Genomic DNA, 17,814 nt, shown 5'->3' with positions numbered 1-17,814 from the left:
ATAAATGAATGAATGAACGGGAAACTAATTGATAAATGGATGGATGTACGGGAAACACTAATTGATAAATGGATGGATGTACGGGAAACACTGATAAATGGATGAATGTACGGAAAACACTAATTGATAAATGGATGAATGTATGGGAAACACTAATTGATAAATGGATGGATGTACGGGAAACACTAATTGATAAATGGATGAATGTACGGAAAACACTAATTGATAAATGGATGAATGTATGGGAAACACTAATTGATAAATGGCTGAATTTATGGGAAACACTAATTGATAAATGGATGAATGTACGGGAAGCACTAATTGATAAATGAATTAATGTACGGAAAACACTAATTGAAAAATGGATGAATGTACGGGAAACATTAATTGATAAATGGATGGATGTACGGGAAACACTATTTGATAAATGGATGGATGTACGGGAAACACTAATTGATAAATGGATGAATGTACGGGAAACACTAATTGATGAATGGATGGATGTATGGGAAACATTAATTGATAAATGGATGAATGTTTGGGAAACACTAATTGATAAATGGATGGATGTACAGGAAACACTAATTGATAAATGGATGAATGTACGGGAAACACTAATTTATAAATGAATGAATGTACGGGAAACACTAATGGACAAATGGATGAATGTACGGGAAACACTAATTGATAAATGAATGAATGAACGGGAAACTAATTGATAAATGGATGGATGTACGGGAAACACTAATTGATAAATGGATGGATGTACGGGAAACACTGATAAATGGATGAATGTACGGAAAACACTAATTGATAAATGGATGAATGTATGGGAAACACTAATTGATAAATGGATGGATGTACGGGAAACACTAATTGATAAATGGATGGATGTACGGGAAACACTAATTGATAAATGGATGAATGTACGGGAAACACTAATTGATAAATGGATGAATGTACGGGAAACACTAATTGACAAATGGATGGATGTACGGGAAACACTAATTGATAAATGAATGAATGTACGGGAAACGCTAATTGATAAATTAATGAATGTACGGGAAACACTAATTGATAAATGAATGAATGTACGGGAAACGCTAATTGATAAATGGATGAATGTACGGGAAACACTAATTGATAAATGGATGAATGTACGGGAAACACTAATTGAAAAATGGATGGATGTACGGGAAACACTAATTGATAAATGGATGAATGTACAGGAAACACTAATTGATAAATGGATGAATGTACGGGAAACACTAATTGATAAATGGATGAATGTACGGGAAACACTAATTGATAAATGGATGGATGTACGGGAAACACTAATTGATAAATGGATGAATGTACGGGAAACACTAATTGATAAATGGATGAATGTACGGGAAACACTAATTGATAAATGGATGAATGTACGGGAAACACTAATTGATAAATGGATGAATGTACGGGAAACACTAATTGACAAATGGATGGATGTACGGGAAACGCTAATTGATAAATGAATGAATGTACGGGAAACGCTAATTGATAAATTAATGAATGTACGGGAAACGCTAATTGATAAATGGATGAATGTACGGGAAACGCTAATTGATAAATGGATGAATGTACGGGAAACACTAATTGATAAATGGATGGATGTACGGTAAACACTAATTGATAAATGGATGAATGTACGGGAAACACTAATTGAAAAATGGATGGATGTACGGGAAACACTAATTGATAAATGGATGAATGTACGGGAAACACTAATTGATAAATGGATGAATGTACGGGAAACACTAATTGATAAATGGATGGATGTACGGGAAACACTAATTGATAAATGGATGGATGTACAGGAAACACTAATTGATAAATGGATGAATGTACGGTAAACACTAATTGATAAATGGATGAATGTACGGGAAACACTAATTGAAAAATGGATGGATGTACGGGAAACACTAATTGATAAATGGATGAATGTACGGGAAACACTAATTGATAAATGGATGAATGTACGGGAAACACTAATTGATAAATGGATGGATGTACGGGAAACACTAATTGATAAATGAATGAATGTACAGGAAACACTAATTGATAAATGGATGAATGAATGGTAAACCTGATTTTTATTCCAACCTTAAGATGTTGTACATATTAAAAACATGAATTATTGTTAATTAGGGGTGTAAAAAAAATAAATATATTTTATAATGAATCGCAATTCTTATTTGTAACAGTTCTTAATGTTGATGTTGGATACTTTTCTTGTTGCTTTCTTTGTGTTTGGCTTTATTAAATGATTGACTAGAATTATGGTAAACAAAACCAGTTTTATTTTGGGTAACATAAAACATTATCACAGTCTATTTTATGGAGAAATGTATTTAATCATAGTACCGGCACCCAATGTCATAAAAAAAAATTAAAAATCGGTTTAAATCGAGAATTGATTCTGATTTGAATCGTTACCCCCAAGAATTGAATGGAATGGCATGGTGCCCAAAGATTGACAGCCTTATGGACAGCAATCTTAGTTAGCTGTCAGCCGTCCATGTTGTTACCACAGTTGAATTCCCCGCTGTCATTTGTTTGTTTTGGCCTTTATTTAGTGAATTGACGACAGGCTGTACCCAAACATTTATTATACCAACGTAATGAGCCTCCCGCATACTTAACTACCACCACCCCGACTTTACATAACGCAGACAAACAAACAGCCTAATAGAATGTGCAGATTATGAACATTATTTATCACACACACCATGTTTTCATGTGGTTCTGCAAGTAGCTCTCATCAGCTTTTCTTTTCTTTTTTTCTCTTTGAAACCACCACTCGTTGCCATGCCTCCTCACAGTCTGCAGCTTTATTGATGTTTTTCTATCAAAGGTCAAGGTAGGATTTATAGATATCCTCTGCAAACGTGACACTGCAGGTGTCAGGTGTACATGCTCACAGCATGGAGACATTCTGCACGCTGCAAATGTTCATTATTTCCTGTCTGTGCAATGTTTAACAAGCAACAAGCTTTACGTGTCATGACCCTGTGCAATATTATACATTGCTTTTAGGACAGGGCTGTCCAAAGTCGCAAACTGTAAAGTTAAAGAATATGGAAGGTAATTTTGATATTTTTCTTTTTTTTTCTCCCACTTTCAAAAGCTGAAACCAATCCAATATGCTAAGAAGAAAATAAAGAGCATTGTTACTATAGATTATACATTATTTAATTGTGGTTAATTGAAATTAAGACACAGAAAGGCCTGTGATTAATCGGATTAATTATTTGTAATCATTCTACAGCACTAACCCAGCAAGCACAAGACATTGAAACAACCTTAAGTACTTGTTGAATTATGTCCTGACGTTGAGCCAATCAAACATAACGTTGAAACAACATGCTTTTTGACCACGTTTAATCAATGTTGAGTTCTGACGTTGAATTTACTATTGAATTTTGGTCATTTCCCAACCAATATTCTACCACGCAAATACAACGTTGAAACAACATGCTCTTTGACGACGTTTAGTAAATGTTGGGTTGTGACGTTGATTTGACCATTGAATTTTGGTTATTTCCCAACTAACATTCTACAACACAAATGCAACGTTGAAACATGCTTTTTGACAACGTTTAATCAATATCAGTTTTGGATGTTGATTTGACCATTGAATTTTGGTCATTTCCCAACAAATATTCTACAACACAAATACAACGTTGAAACATGCTTTTTGACAACGTTTAATCAATGTTGGGTTCTGTTGTTGATTTGACCATTGAAATTTGGTCATTTTCCAACCAATATTCTACAACACAAATACATAGTTGAAACAACATGCTTTTTGACAACGTTTAATCAACGTCAATTTCTGATGTTGATTTTACCATTGAATTTTGGTCATTTCCCAACCAATATTCTACAACACAAATACAACGTTAAAACAACATACATTTTGAAGACGTTTAATCAATGTTTGGTTCTGATGTTGATTTTACCATTGAATTTTGGTAATTTCCCAATTACATTCTACAACACAAATACAACGTTAATACAAAATGCTTTTTGACGACGGTTATTCAATGTAAGGTTGTGACGTAGATTTATTTGACCATTGAATTTTGGTCAATTTTGAACATTAATATTACAACACAAAGACAACGTTGAAACAACATGCTTTTTGACTACGTTTCATCAATGTCAGGTTGTGACGGTTATTTGACCATTGAATTTTGGTCATTTCCCAACCAATCTTCTACAACACAAATACAACGTGGGAACAAAATGCTTTTTGACGACCTTTATTCAATGTCAGGTTGTGACGTTGATTTATTTGACCATTGAATTTTGGTCATTTCCCAACCAATATTCTACAACACAAATACAACATGGAAACAAAATGCTTTTTGACGACGTTTATTCAATGTCAAGTTGTGACGTTGATTTATTTGACCATTGAATTTTGGCCAATTTTTAACCATAATATTACAACACAAAGGCAACGTTGAAATAACATGCTTTTTGACGACATTTAATCAATGTCAGGTTGTGATGGTGATTTGACCATTGAATTTTGGTCATTTCCCAACCAATATTCTACATCACAAATACAACGTTTAAACAAAATGCTCTTTGACGACGTTTAATCAATGTCGGGTTGTGACGTTGATTTGACCATTGAATTTTGGTCATTTCCCAACCAATCTTCTACAACACAAATACAACGTGGAAACAACATGATTTTTGACAACGTTTATTCAATGTCAGGTTGTGACGTTGATTTATTTGACCATTGAATTTTGGTCATTTCCCAACCAATATTCTACAACACGAATACAACATGGAAACAAAATGCTTTTTGATGACGTTTATTCAAAGTCAAGTTGTGACGTTGATTTATTTGACCATTGAATTTTGGTCATTTCCCAACCATAATATTACAACACAAAGACAACGTTGAAGCAACATGCTTTTTGACAACGTTTAATCAATGTCAGGTTGTGACGGTGATTGGACCATTGAAATTTGGTTATTTTCCAACCAATATTCTGCAACACAAATGCAACGTTGAAACATGCTTTTTGACAACGTTTAATCAATATCAGTTTCGGATGTTGAATTGACCATTTAATTTTGGTAATTTCCCAACCAATATTCTACAAAACAAATACAACATGGAAACAAAATGCTTTTTGACGACATTTATTCAATGTCAGGTTGTGACGTTGAATTATTTGACCACAGAATTTTGGTCAATTCTCAACCATGATATTACAACACAAAGACAATGTTGAAACAACATGCTTTTTGACTACGTTTTATCAATGTCAGGTTGTGACGGTGATTTGACCATTGAAATTTGGTAATTTCCCAACCAATATTCTACAACACAAATACAACATCGAAACATGCTTTTTGAAGATGTTTAATCAATGTTGGGTTCTGATGTTGATTTGACCATTGAATTTTGGTCATTTCCCAACCAATATTCTACAACACAAATACAACGTTGAAACTAGGAGTGAAACGGTACGTGTATTTGTATCGAACCGTTTCGGTACGGGAGGTTCGGTTCGGCGGTGTACCGAACGAGTTTCCACACAAACATATTAAGCTAAGCTAAAGTCTTAACAAGCTGCTACGCTTCCTTCTGCCTGTCTCTGTCAGTACACAGCACCCAGCATTGTGTCAAACCACTCGTAAACATTTTTGTGTGTCTGTATGCAGAGTAAAACTATGGAACAAACTGGACTTACAACACAAGCAATGCCAAACTATTAACCGATTTAAACTATTATACAAACATTGGGTCTGGTTCAAATATAGAGATGAGGGTCTTTAATTTGACCTGCTGTTGTACTCTGTCTCAAAGTCTTACCATGTGCTCAATGTTTCCTTACCATTATTGCTATGTTGTCTATTACCATTATTGCTATGTTGTCTATTACCATTGTTGGTATTTTGTCTATTACCATTGTTGGTATATTCATTCTTCCTACATTGTTGATACAAATTATTGTTACAGTGTAATAATTATTGTTACCTGTGGTAATGCCACTATGATGCAACATTTGTATTATAATCCTTAAACAAAGTAACAGTGAAACTCATGTGAATAATCACTGAATGGAGAACTGGGGGTGGGATTAAATAAATTATCTTCTTCCCACTCCCTTTCAGGCAAAACTGGACAATCATGCTTTACATAATTTATATTATGTGTTGTCAACTTTGTACTTTAAAAAAAAAAAAATATTATTTTTGTATGTCATTGCCTGAAATAAATAAATAAATGGGGAAAAAGAAGAAGAAAAAAAAAAAATTGTCCCACCCACACAACCATCTGATTGGTTACATACAGAGCGGTAACAGCCAATCAGCAGTGCGTATTTAGAGCGCATGTAGTCAGTGCTTAGCGTTTAGCAGGTAAGCATCAGGCAGCGGACTCTCCCCAAATTAAAATAAACACCTCCCAGTCAACTACTAGTAACATCACTATGAGCCCCTTGACCTTCTAGAAATATAAACTGCAGCTCAACTCGCTCGCAGTCCTGGCTTGAGGTGAAGGCTAATTTGCTTTTAGCATAACGTTAGCTCATTTTTCTCTGTGTGTGTGTGTGTGTTACGGACAGCAAAGCCCTGTCTGTTATTTCACTTTACCTTTTTCTGTGTTGATTGAGCTGTGTTAAAGCAGCAAAAAAGGACATTATGTTAAATGAAGAGTTTCTGTCTCTTGATAGTTCATATAATAATGTAACTGAATCATTAAGCCTACATGAACTCCATGGTGTTCAGGGATGAATAGTCTCTCCTCTTGCTATTGTACTATTTTTTCCAGCTATAGTTACATTAATCATTAGTAATGGAGCAGCCTAGTTTTGAATGGCAGGGTCCCTGCTATCACATGTTGATAAAAAATATAATATTTACATGATAAAAATCAACTACAGGCTTCCCAAATGCTGTAATAAATTAAGCATGATGAGTTGATTTGAAACTGTTTAATGTTGCACTTTTTATATGTAGAAGAAAAGTTTTGTCATTTTATTTAATCTAAGCAACAACTTGAGGCAGTTTAATGTGGATTAACGTGGGCAGAATTATTATAGTGTTCCCAATGTTAAAATGATAAAGCCATTGTTTACAAATTTGGTAAATAAATAACCCAAAAATTTATATTTTGTTGTTTTCTTACTGTACCGAAAATGAACCGAACCGTGACCTCTAAACCGAGGTATGTACCGAACCGAAATTTTTGTGTACCGTTACACCCCTAGTTGAAACAAAATGCTTTTTGACGACGTTTATTCAATATCAGGTTGTGACGTTGATTTATTTGACCATTGAATTTTGGTCATTTCCCAACTAATATTCTACAACACAAATACAACGTTGAAACAACATGCTTTTTGACGACGTTTAATCAATGTTGGGTTGTGACGTTGATTTGACCATTGAAATTTGGTCATTTCCCACGTGGATCCAACGATGGACATCAACATTGTCTCAGTTTACAAATACAACTATTTTGCAACGTTGTTTCAAAGTCAGTTTTAAAGGACATGTATGTATAATCAACGTTGCATCAATGTCTCGGGACTGCTGGAATACTGTATTTTTAAAGAAACAAACATTCAGCATTAGCATCAACACTAATGATTAATTTGTGCCCCTTTTACCTCATTCTTGTTGTTTTGTTTTTTTTGCAGTTATATTTTTCTAAATGTGTGACAAGCCAATTTGGACAACCCTGTTCTAAGACGACTGTGTGTGTTTAGATATGAATGATTTCATAAAAAGATACATTTTTAGTGCTTGAAATTTTCTTGTAGATATTCTACTGAGCAACCAGACAGTTTGTAAGTTCCATTTCCTGTTTTATGGCTATCGTTACACTTTTCCCCCTCTCCATCACTGGTGCTCTGTACTGTGGTGATGTCACACGTAAACAAGCTAAAGTGAAAGCAAAACACGAGTGGAGTTAAATCAGTTTGATGCTCACGTATCTGAAGCCTCACCACATTTTCTGATGTTTACGTTCTGGTTTTTTTTAGACTTAATTGATATTTTACTGTTGACAAAATTTGACGACCTTAAAATCCACATTTCATCTACAAACCCAAAACCAGTGAAGTTGGCACGTTGTGTAAATGGTAAATAAAAACAGAATACCAATGATTTGCAAAATCTAAGATGGACTGATATCACCACATGAGCTCAGGAACACTTCAGAAAACCACTGTCAGTAACTACAGTTGGTCGCTACATCTGTAAGTACAAGTTAAAACTCTCCTATGCAAGGCGAAAACCGTTTATCAACAACACCCAGAAACATTGTCTGCTTCGCTGGGCCTGAGCTCATCTAAGATGGACTGATACAAAGTGGAAAAGTGTTCTGTGGTCTGACGAGTCCACATTTCAAATTGTTTTTGGAAACTGTGGACGACGTGTCCTCCGGACCAAAGAGGAAAAGAACCATCCGGATTGTTCTAGGCGCAAAGTGTAAAAGCCAGCATGTGTGATGGTATGGGGGTGTATTAGTGCCCAAGACATGGGTAACTTACACATCTGTGAAGGCACCATTAATGCTGAAAGGTACATACAGGTTTTGGAGCAACATATGTTGCCATCCAAGCAACGTCATCATGGACGCCCCTGCTTATTTCAGCAAGACGATGCCAAGCCACGTGTTACAATAGCGTGGCTTCATAGTAAAAGAGTGCGGGTACTAGACTGGCCTGCCTGTAGTCCGGACCTGTCTCACATTAAAAATGTTTGGCGCATTATGAAGCCTAAAATAGCAGATGGGAGACTGTTGAACAACTTAAGCTGTACATCAAGCAAGAATGGGAAAGAATTCCACTTCAAAAATGTGTCTCCTCAGTTCCCAAATGTTTACTGAGTGTTGTTAAAAAGAAAGGCCATGTAACACAGTGGTAAAAATGCCCTTGTGACTACTTTTTTGCAATGTGTTGCTGCCATAAAATTCTAAGTTAATGGTTATTTGCAAAAAAAAATGTAGTTTCTCAGTGTGAACATTAAATCTTTTGTCTTTGCAGTCTATTCAATTGAATATAAGTTGAAAAGGACTTGCAAGTCATTGGTATTCTGTTTTTATTTACCGTTTACGCAATGTGCCAACTTCACTGGTTTGGGGGTTTGTATTATTTTGTTCTCTATTAGGTAACAAGCTGAAAGCGGGATGGTCCAAGTTTGTGGACAAGGTGAAGACCAAGAAAGCCAAGAAGAAGAAAATGAAAAAGCTGGAGCAGGAGCTGGTGATGAGGCTCATGGCGGCCCAGGGCGACGTGTCCAACGAGGACGAGGCCAGCAGCAGGGAGGGCTCCGTCCACAGCCAGCACAGCTCGGACCGGGTGAGGCCCCCGCCGCGCTTTGTCATTGTCATTTGTGCAACATGGCAGACTCATTGTCGCTCTGCGGCCAAACCCCATTAGGAGGACAGTGATCTGGAGAACTACCTGACAAGCGTCCAAGAGGATATGATGGAGTTCAAGCTGTCTTATGAAATGTGGCGCGTCGGCTGCTGGGCTGTCAGCATCCCTCATGTGAGTTATAAATATCTCCTGACAGTGCGGAATGTCCTGCGGGGGCCTGTTATTTGTCTGCCGAGGCTCTGTGAAAGCTTGCCCTTCCATGGTATTTTCTCTTTGAAGCACTTTTTTTCCTTCCACGTGCGTGTTGCAGGCTGAGTGGGAAAACGAGGAGCTCATCTTCACAGTTCACCTGGAGGAAAGGGGTAGCCCTGAAAATCTACAGTGGGACATCAAGAAGACGTACATGGAATTCATCTACTTCCGAAACAGGTGGCAGGTAAATGCAGTGGTGTGCCAGCAAGGCCTTCTCTGCTGGCCTAACATAACCAGAAATCATCATCATAGTTAAAGACAAAAGTATTTTTTTATTTACTTTCCCTAAATATCTAAAAGTATTCATATTCTCTTCATGTCATATTATGCTCCTTCCAGCACTGTTGTTTTTAGTTTATAGAGTTTTTATCCAATCAGAATTCACATAGGCATGCTTTACCAAATCTGCCCGGGGCCTTCAGATTCAACAATGCTGGCCTCCATGCGCTGTAAGTGAACGGGCACATACAGTTGATAGACAGTTGCAATAGCCAATCAGATCACGCCTTGTTGTCAGTGTAGGCCTTCTAGATGGCCTAAGGCAGATATATAGTGATGTTATGAGCTAGGTAACATGAGAACTCCATTACCCAGCATGCCGTAGTAGCCCCGTTTGGGTTGTTGAATGTAGACATGCCGGCAGCGGGAAGTTTTTGATGAGCACGCTGTGGAGTAAACTTTAAGAAGTCAGCCGACACTCCTCGTCTGCATCTTCTATGATTAGACAAGACAACACATATATTTGCAAGGCCATTTTCAAGAAGGATATTTAAAGAGAAACTACATCTTGTGAGACCATGCCGGCCAACCTCGGAAGCTAATTTAAATTAATTTCTTAATTTTTTCACGTTTAAAATGTTTTTTGCAATTTTAAATTTTGACAGTACCACATAAAATGTGTTTTAATTGTTGATGCGGGTTTATTGATTTTTAAATGCGCCAGAAAATAACCTGTTATGTACACTGTTGATGTGATTCAATGCAGAGTAGTGCGTAAATGTGTTTCTGTATAGTATTTCTCCAGCAATGGTCAAGTGGTGACATCAATGATGGTATTTTGAGAGGTAATCATTGAAGTCGGACATCACTGAAGGCCTCGGTGGGAAACGCACGGCCCGCCACTGGGTAAATGTGCAGGACTCTTAACCCCAATTTAAAGGTCCCATATTCATATTATTTTTTAAGTCCCAGAGGTCCCACATTAGTTTAAAAGTGCTTTTAGTACTGTGTGTCTGTAGCTTAAATGCTAATCAGAATCAGAAATACTTTATTAATCCCCGAGGGGAAATTAAGGTTTTCAGCACAATCCCATTCAAGATCAGACAAACATTACAGGGAGACAGAACAGGATCAAACATTACAGGGAGACAGAACAGGATCAAACATTACAGGGAGACAGAACAGGATCAAACATTACAGGGAGACAGAACAGGATAAAATATTCCAGGGAGACAGAACAGGATCAAACATTATAGGGAGACAGAACAGGATCAAACATTACAGGGAGACAGAACAGGTTCAAAACATTACAGTGAGACAGAACAGGTTCAAAACATTACAGGGAAACAGAACAGGATCAAACATTCCAGGGAGACAGAACAGGATCAAACATTAAAGGGAGACAGAACAGGATCGCTGACGGGTATGCCAACTTCCGGTGCCCCTTACAAAAAAGGTGAGAAACAGGTAAACGCTGGGGAGGGGGGAGGGGATGAGGGAAAAAAAAAATTCAGTCTAAGCCTGGACCCTGGAGAGGGGGTCCACACTGAGGCCACGGGGGGAAAAAACCTCATCGCCATAGCACACATAAGCATGTGTAAGAGGGAAACATCAAAGAACACGAAGGACATTAAATACATTAAAAGAGCAGAGTTGATGCAACCAGCCATTTCTACATACAGCTACAAAAGTAAAACAAAGACAACAACAAATAATACACACTGGGGTGGCCTCTGCGGTGTTCCACGCCATCGTCTGCCAGGGTGGGGGGGAGCATGGCTAGAGACAGGAGCGGACCCAACAAAGCAACCAAGCGAGCCGACTCCACCCTCGGCCGCCCACTAACTCTCGGCCAGTGTCCAGTCCGTGTGGATGAGCGAATGTGTCTAATAGAATAGAATGGCTTTTATTGTCACTATACACAGGTACAATGAGATTAAAAGCAACTCCAGTATCAGTGCGACAGTCTAAGCAAAACATAGTTATTGTTTTCATAATTAATTGTTTGTCCACGCACACCTCTTATTGTGCGCTTTGTCCACTTTTTACTTATACACTGTATTTCTGCACTTGTTTGTTATATATGTCATATATCACATTAGGGTTCTCCTGGTACCAGTATTTTGGTACCGGTACCAAAATATATTTAGATACTTTTCTAAATAAAGGGGACCACAGAAAAATTGCATTATTGGCTTCATTTTAACAAAAAATCTTAGGGTACCTTAAACATGTTTATTATTGTAATTTAGTCCTTAAATAAAATAGTGAACATACTAGACAATAGAGCTGTGAATCTTTGGGTGTCCCACAATTCGATTCAATATCGATTCTTGGGGTCACGATTTGATTATAAATTGATTTTTTCGATTCAACGCGATTCTCGATTCGAAAACGATATTTTTCCGATTCAAAACAATTCTCTATTCATTCAATACATAGATTTCAGCAGGATCTACCCCAGTCTGCTGACATGCAAGCAGAGTAGTAGATTTTTGTAAAAAGCTTTTATAATTGTAAAGGACAATGTTTTATCAACTGATTGCAATAATGTAAATTTGTTTTAACTATTAAATGAACCAAAAATATGACTTATTTTATCTTTGTGAAAATATTGGACACAGTGTGTTGTCAAGCTTATGAGATGCGATGCAAGTGTAAGCCACTGTGACACTATTGTTCTTTTTTTTATTATTATATATGTCTAATGATAATGTCAATAAGGGATTTTTAATCACTGCCATGTTGAAATTGTTACTAATATTGATACTGTTGTTGATAATATTCATTTTTGTTTCACTACTTTTGGTTTGTTCTGTGTCGTGTTTGTGTCTCCTCTCAATTGCTCTGTTTATTGCAGTTCTGAGTGTTGCTGGGTCGGGTTTGGTTTTGGAATTGGATTGCATTGTTATGGTATTGCTGTGTATTGTTTTGTTGGATTGATTAATAAAATTTTTTTTAAAAATTAAAATCGATTTTTGAAAAATGAGAATCTATACTGAATCGTACAACGTGAGAATGGCGATTTGAATTCGAATCGATTTTTTTCCCACACCCCTACTAGACAACTTGTCTTTTAGTAGTAAGTGAACAAACAAAGTCTCCTAATTAGTCTGCTGACGTATGCAGTAACATATTGTGTCATTTATCTACCTATTATTTTGTCTACATTATAAAGGACAAGCTGTAAAAATGAATTATTAATCGACTTGTTCATTTACTGTTAATATCTGCTTATTTTCTGTTTTAACATGTTCTATCTACACTTCTGTTATTCTTCTCTTCTTTGATACTTTACATTAGTTTTGGATGATACCACACATTTAGGTACTAAGTAGTTACAGGATCATACATTGGTCATACTTAAAGTCCTCATGTGTCAAGGGATATATTTACTGAGTTTATAAACATAATATACATTTTTTAAAAACGAAAGATGTGACGATAAAAAATATCGATGTAATCATTGTAGTATCGACTCGATACGCTCTTGTACTTGGTATCATTACAGTGGATGTCAGGTGTAGATCCACCCATGGCGTTTGTTTACATTGTGATGCCGGTGAGCTATTGTATCCTACTACGGTGTGTAGTGAAGCATGTTTAGCTATTCCTCGTCCTCCAGTGATAATGTTACTTGTAAGACATATACTTAATTTGTCGCCATGGAGGCCAGGATTAGAGATTTAGGGATTAATAATGATGACGGCGACCACACTCCCGACGGTTAGTATGACCCTTTTAAATTAAAATGATCTCAAAACTGCTAACTCCAATTTCATAAACTCAGGGGCCACGGCGGATTTACTGGTGCCAACTTGCTAGCTTGAATGCTAACATGACAACAAGAGACATCCGTCTTTCCCTGTGAAAATCACCCCAATCTAAACTCCTATAAACACATTACTCTCTGAGCAACTAAGCTGTTTAGTTGTGCTCATTGAAGCTACAAGCTGTGCTCTCTGAGCACGGAATTATGATGATCCATCTTTCCTCAGAGGAAAAGACTTGGGAGGTGTTTTATGGTGCGTTCAGGTACCGCTGAACAGGGCAGGACAGACACAACGCCCGCCAGAAGTGATACATAATTAGAATATATTTGATTTGTTCCGCACTTTTCATTTAAAGTGCTTCTGTACAAACATTAATTTACGGTACAACAATAAAACGTTAGCTATTAAAACAGATAAAATACAGATTAAAACATTTCAGTGAAACATAAACACACAAAATGCAAAATATTGTTTTTTCTAACTATTTATTTTACCCGATTTTTTGACAAATCTTTTGTTGTAGACTGCAATGTTTTTCAACGAAGGACATGTATTATGCATGTCTAGCTTGTATGCTATTGTGTGCTTAGCTGTTGTGTAGCTGCAAGCTCCTCGTAGCCTATAGCCTACAATTTTTAACTTTTGTAAATGACGTTACTAAAATACATGGAAAGATCAAACTTGTGTAGATGTTAATTGGCTGTCGAGTAAACACGCTGCAGGACTGCTTGTTTCATCATCTCATCATCCGATACTTTTTGCTGATATTGGACTGATTTCCAATACTGATATCAGATCAAGACACCCCTACAAATGATATTTGTCATGTTTGGTGCACAAAAGCAGTCTCTAGGGCTGAGCTATTTATTTTAATGAAGCCTCATGCTGCTTTCAAGGCTGTTGGAAAGTACGCTTCATTTATTTGTTACTATTCATTCTGCAAAATATGTTGTTTTGGGACTTTGTCCAGGACTCCACCAGCTTACCCAGTATCTTCGAACTCGACGAGCTGGAGGTCAGCGAAGAAGCCAAAGAAAAGGCCAAAGTATCTGTGGAGCACTTCCTCCAGGTTGGGGTGAAAAACAATACTTTGCTATATTCGCCGGTTCCACCCATGACTGAACATCCTCTGACATTTGCCTTACCAGGAATTAATCTCGGATAATCTGATTGGACACACCCAACCGGTGTTCCAGTTCCTCTGTCCTCTGGACAAGCTGCTGAATGAGGAGCAACATTACGGGGGCGTGTGGGGCCTTCTGAGCGGCTTGGCCTACTTCCTGACACCGGGTCAAGAGGACGAAGAGGTAACTTTTTCAATTTGTGTGTTAAAGGACAACACTTCAAATGAACCAACATTATAGGGCAGAATATTTGACACAGGGATCTCATTAAATATGAACGTGTACCTAAAAGGGCTGTGAATCTGGACTCGAGTCCATTCTTGGGGGTAATAATTCCATTCAGAATCGATTCTCGATTCAAAGTCTATGTTTTTTTTTATAACACCAGGTGCCAGTTCTGTGATTAACTACATCCGTCCATCCATTTTCTACCGCTTGTCCCTTATGGGGTCGCGGGGGTCGCTGGAGCCTATCTCAGTTACAATCAGGCGGAAGGCGGCGTACACCCTGGTCAAGTCACACATACATATACACACACAAAACTGTATATACATAGATGTACACACAATATAAACATACATATACACAAAATATATACATACATATACACACAATATAAACATACATGCATACATATACACACTATATACACACATATACACACTATATATACATACATATACACACAATATATACATGCATATACACGCTATATATACATACATATACACACAATATATATATACATACATATACACACAATATAAACATACATATACACACAATATATACATACATACATATACACACAATATATACATACATACATATACACACAATATATACATACATACATATACACACAATATATACATACATATACACACAATATAAACATACATATACACACAATATAAGCATACATATACACACTATATATACATACATATACACACAATATATACATACATATACACACAATATATACACACAATATATACATACATATACACACAATATAAACATACATATACACACAATATAAGCATACATATACACACTATATATACATACATATACACACAATATATACATACATACATATACACACAATATATACATACATATACACACAATATATACATACATATACACACAATATATACATACATATACACACTATATATACATACATACATATACACAATATATACATGCATATACACAATATATACATACATACATATACACACAATATAAACATACATGTACACACAATATATACATACATACATATACACACAATATATACATGCATATACACACTATATATACATACATATACACACAATATATACATACATACATATACACACAATATATACATACATACATATACACACAATATATACATGCATATACACACTATATATACATACATATACATACATATACACACAATATATACATGCATATACACACTATATATACATACATATACACACAATATATACATACATACATATACACACAATATAAACATACATATACACACAATATAAACATACATATACACACAATATAAACATACATATACACACAATATAAACATACATATACACACAATATAAACATACATATACACACAATATATACATACATATACACACAATATATACATACATTTACACACAATATATACATGCATATACACACTATATATACATACATATACACACAATATAAACATACATATACACACAATATATACATACATACATATACACACAATATATACATACATATACACACAATATAAACATACATATACACACAATATAAACATACATATACACACAATATAAACATACATATACACACAATATAAGCATACATATACACACAATATATACATACATACATATACACACAATATATACATACATATACACACAATATATACATACAAATATATACATACATATACACACAATATAAACATACATATACACACAATACATACATACATACATACATATACACACGATATAGACATATATATACATACATACATACATATACACACAATATAAACATACATATACACACAATACATACATACATACATACATATACACACGATATAGACATATATATACATACATACATACATATACACACAATATATACATACATACATATACACACAATATATACATACATGCATACATATACACACAATATATACATACATGCATACATATACACACAATATAGACATACATATACACACAATATATACATAGTGAAGTGAATTATATTTATATAGCGCTTTTCTCTAGTGACTCAAAGCGCTTTTACATAGTGAAACCCAATATCTAAGTTACATTTAAACCAGTGAATACATGCATACATATACACACAATATATACATACTTATACACACAATATAAACATACATATACACACAATATAAGCATACATATACACACAATATATACATACATACACTACCGTTCAAAAGTTTGGGGTCACCCAAACAATTTTGTGGAATAGCCTTCATTCCTAAGAACAAGAATAGACTGTCGAGTTTCAGATGAAAGTTCTCTTTTTCTGGCCATTTTGAGCGTTTAATTGACCCCACAAATGTGATGCTCCAGAAACTCAATCTGCTCAAAGGAAGGTCAGTTTTGTAGCTTCTGTAACGAGCTAAACTGTTTTCAGATGTGTGAACATGATTGCACAAGGGTTTTCTAATCATCAATTAGCCTTCTGAGCCAATGAGCAAACACATTGTACCATTAAAGATTAAAGTACCAATGATTGTCACATACACACTAGATGTGGTGAAATTTGTCCTCTGCATTTGTCCCATCCCCTTGGGGAGCAGTGGGCAGCAGCGGCGCCGCGCCCGGGAATCATTTTGGTGATTTAACCCCCAACTCCAACTCTTTGTTGCTGAGTGCCAAGCAGGGAGGTTATGGGTTCCATTTTTATAGTCTTTGGTATGACTCGGCTAGGATTTGAACTCCAACCTACCGATCTCAG

The 17,814-nt window shown here is 35.8% G+C and overlaps 1 protein-coding gene across 3 annotated transcripts in view; it reads left to right on the top strand.

Annotated features, from left to right (window-relative positions):
- Positions 1-17,814, top strand: part of si:rp71-46j2.7 (uncharacterized) — a 122,470-nt gene that overhangs the window by 49,830 nt on the left and 54,826 nt on the right. For 2 of the 3 annotated variants that reach the window (XM_062044271.1, XM_062044273.1), the window contains exons 7-12: positions 7,836-7,862; positions 9,187-9,377; positions 9,459-9,569; positions 9,709-9,834; positions 14,613-14,711; positions 14,791-14,949. In XM_062044271.1, the coding sequence (XP_061900255.1) occupies positions 7,836-7,862; positions 9,187-9,377; positions 9,459-9,569; positions 9,709-9,834; positions 14,613-14,711; positions 14,791-14,949 (713 nt within the window). The remainder of the gene's footprint in view (positions 1-7,835; positions 7,863-9,186; positions 9,378-9,458; positions 9,570-9,708; positions 9,835-14,612; positions 14,712-14,790; positions 14,950-17,814) is intronic. The other variant, XM_062044272.1, reaches the window with a different exon arrangement.

The sequence above is a fragment of the Entelurus aequoreus genome, linkage group LG04, assembly GCF_033978785.1.
Source record: "Entelurus aequoreus isolate RoL-2023_Sb linkage group LG04, RoL_Eaeq_v1.1, whole genome shotgun sequence".
Lineage (NCBI taxonomy): Eukaryota > Metazoa > Chordata > Actinopteri > Syngnathiformes > Syngnathidae > Entelurus > Entelurus aequoreus.
The sequence above is the reverse complement of the archived record's forward strand: the minus strand, read 5'-3'. Positions and strand labels throughout refer to the sequence as shown.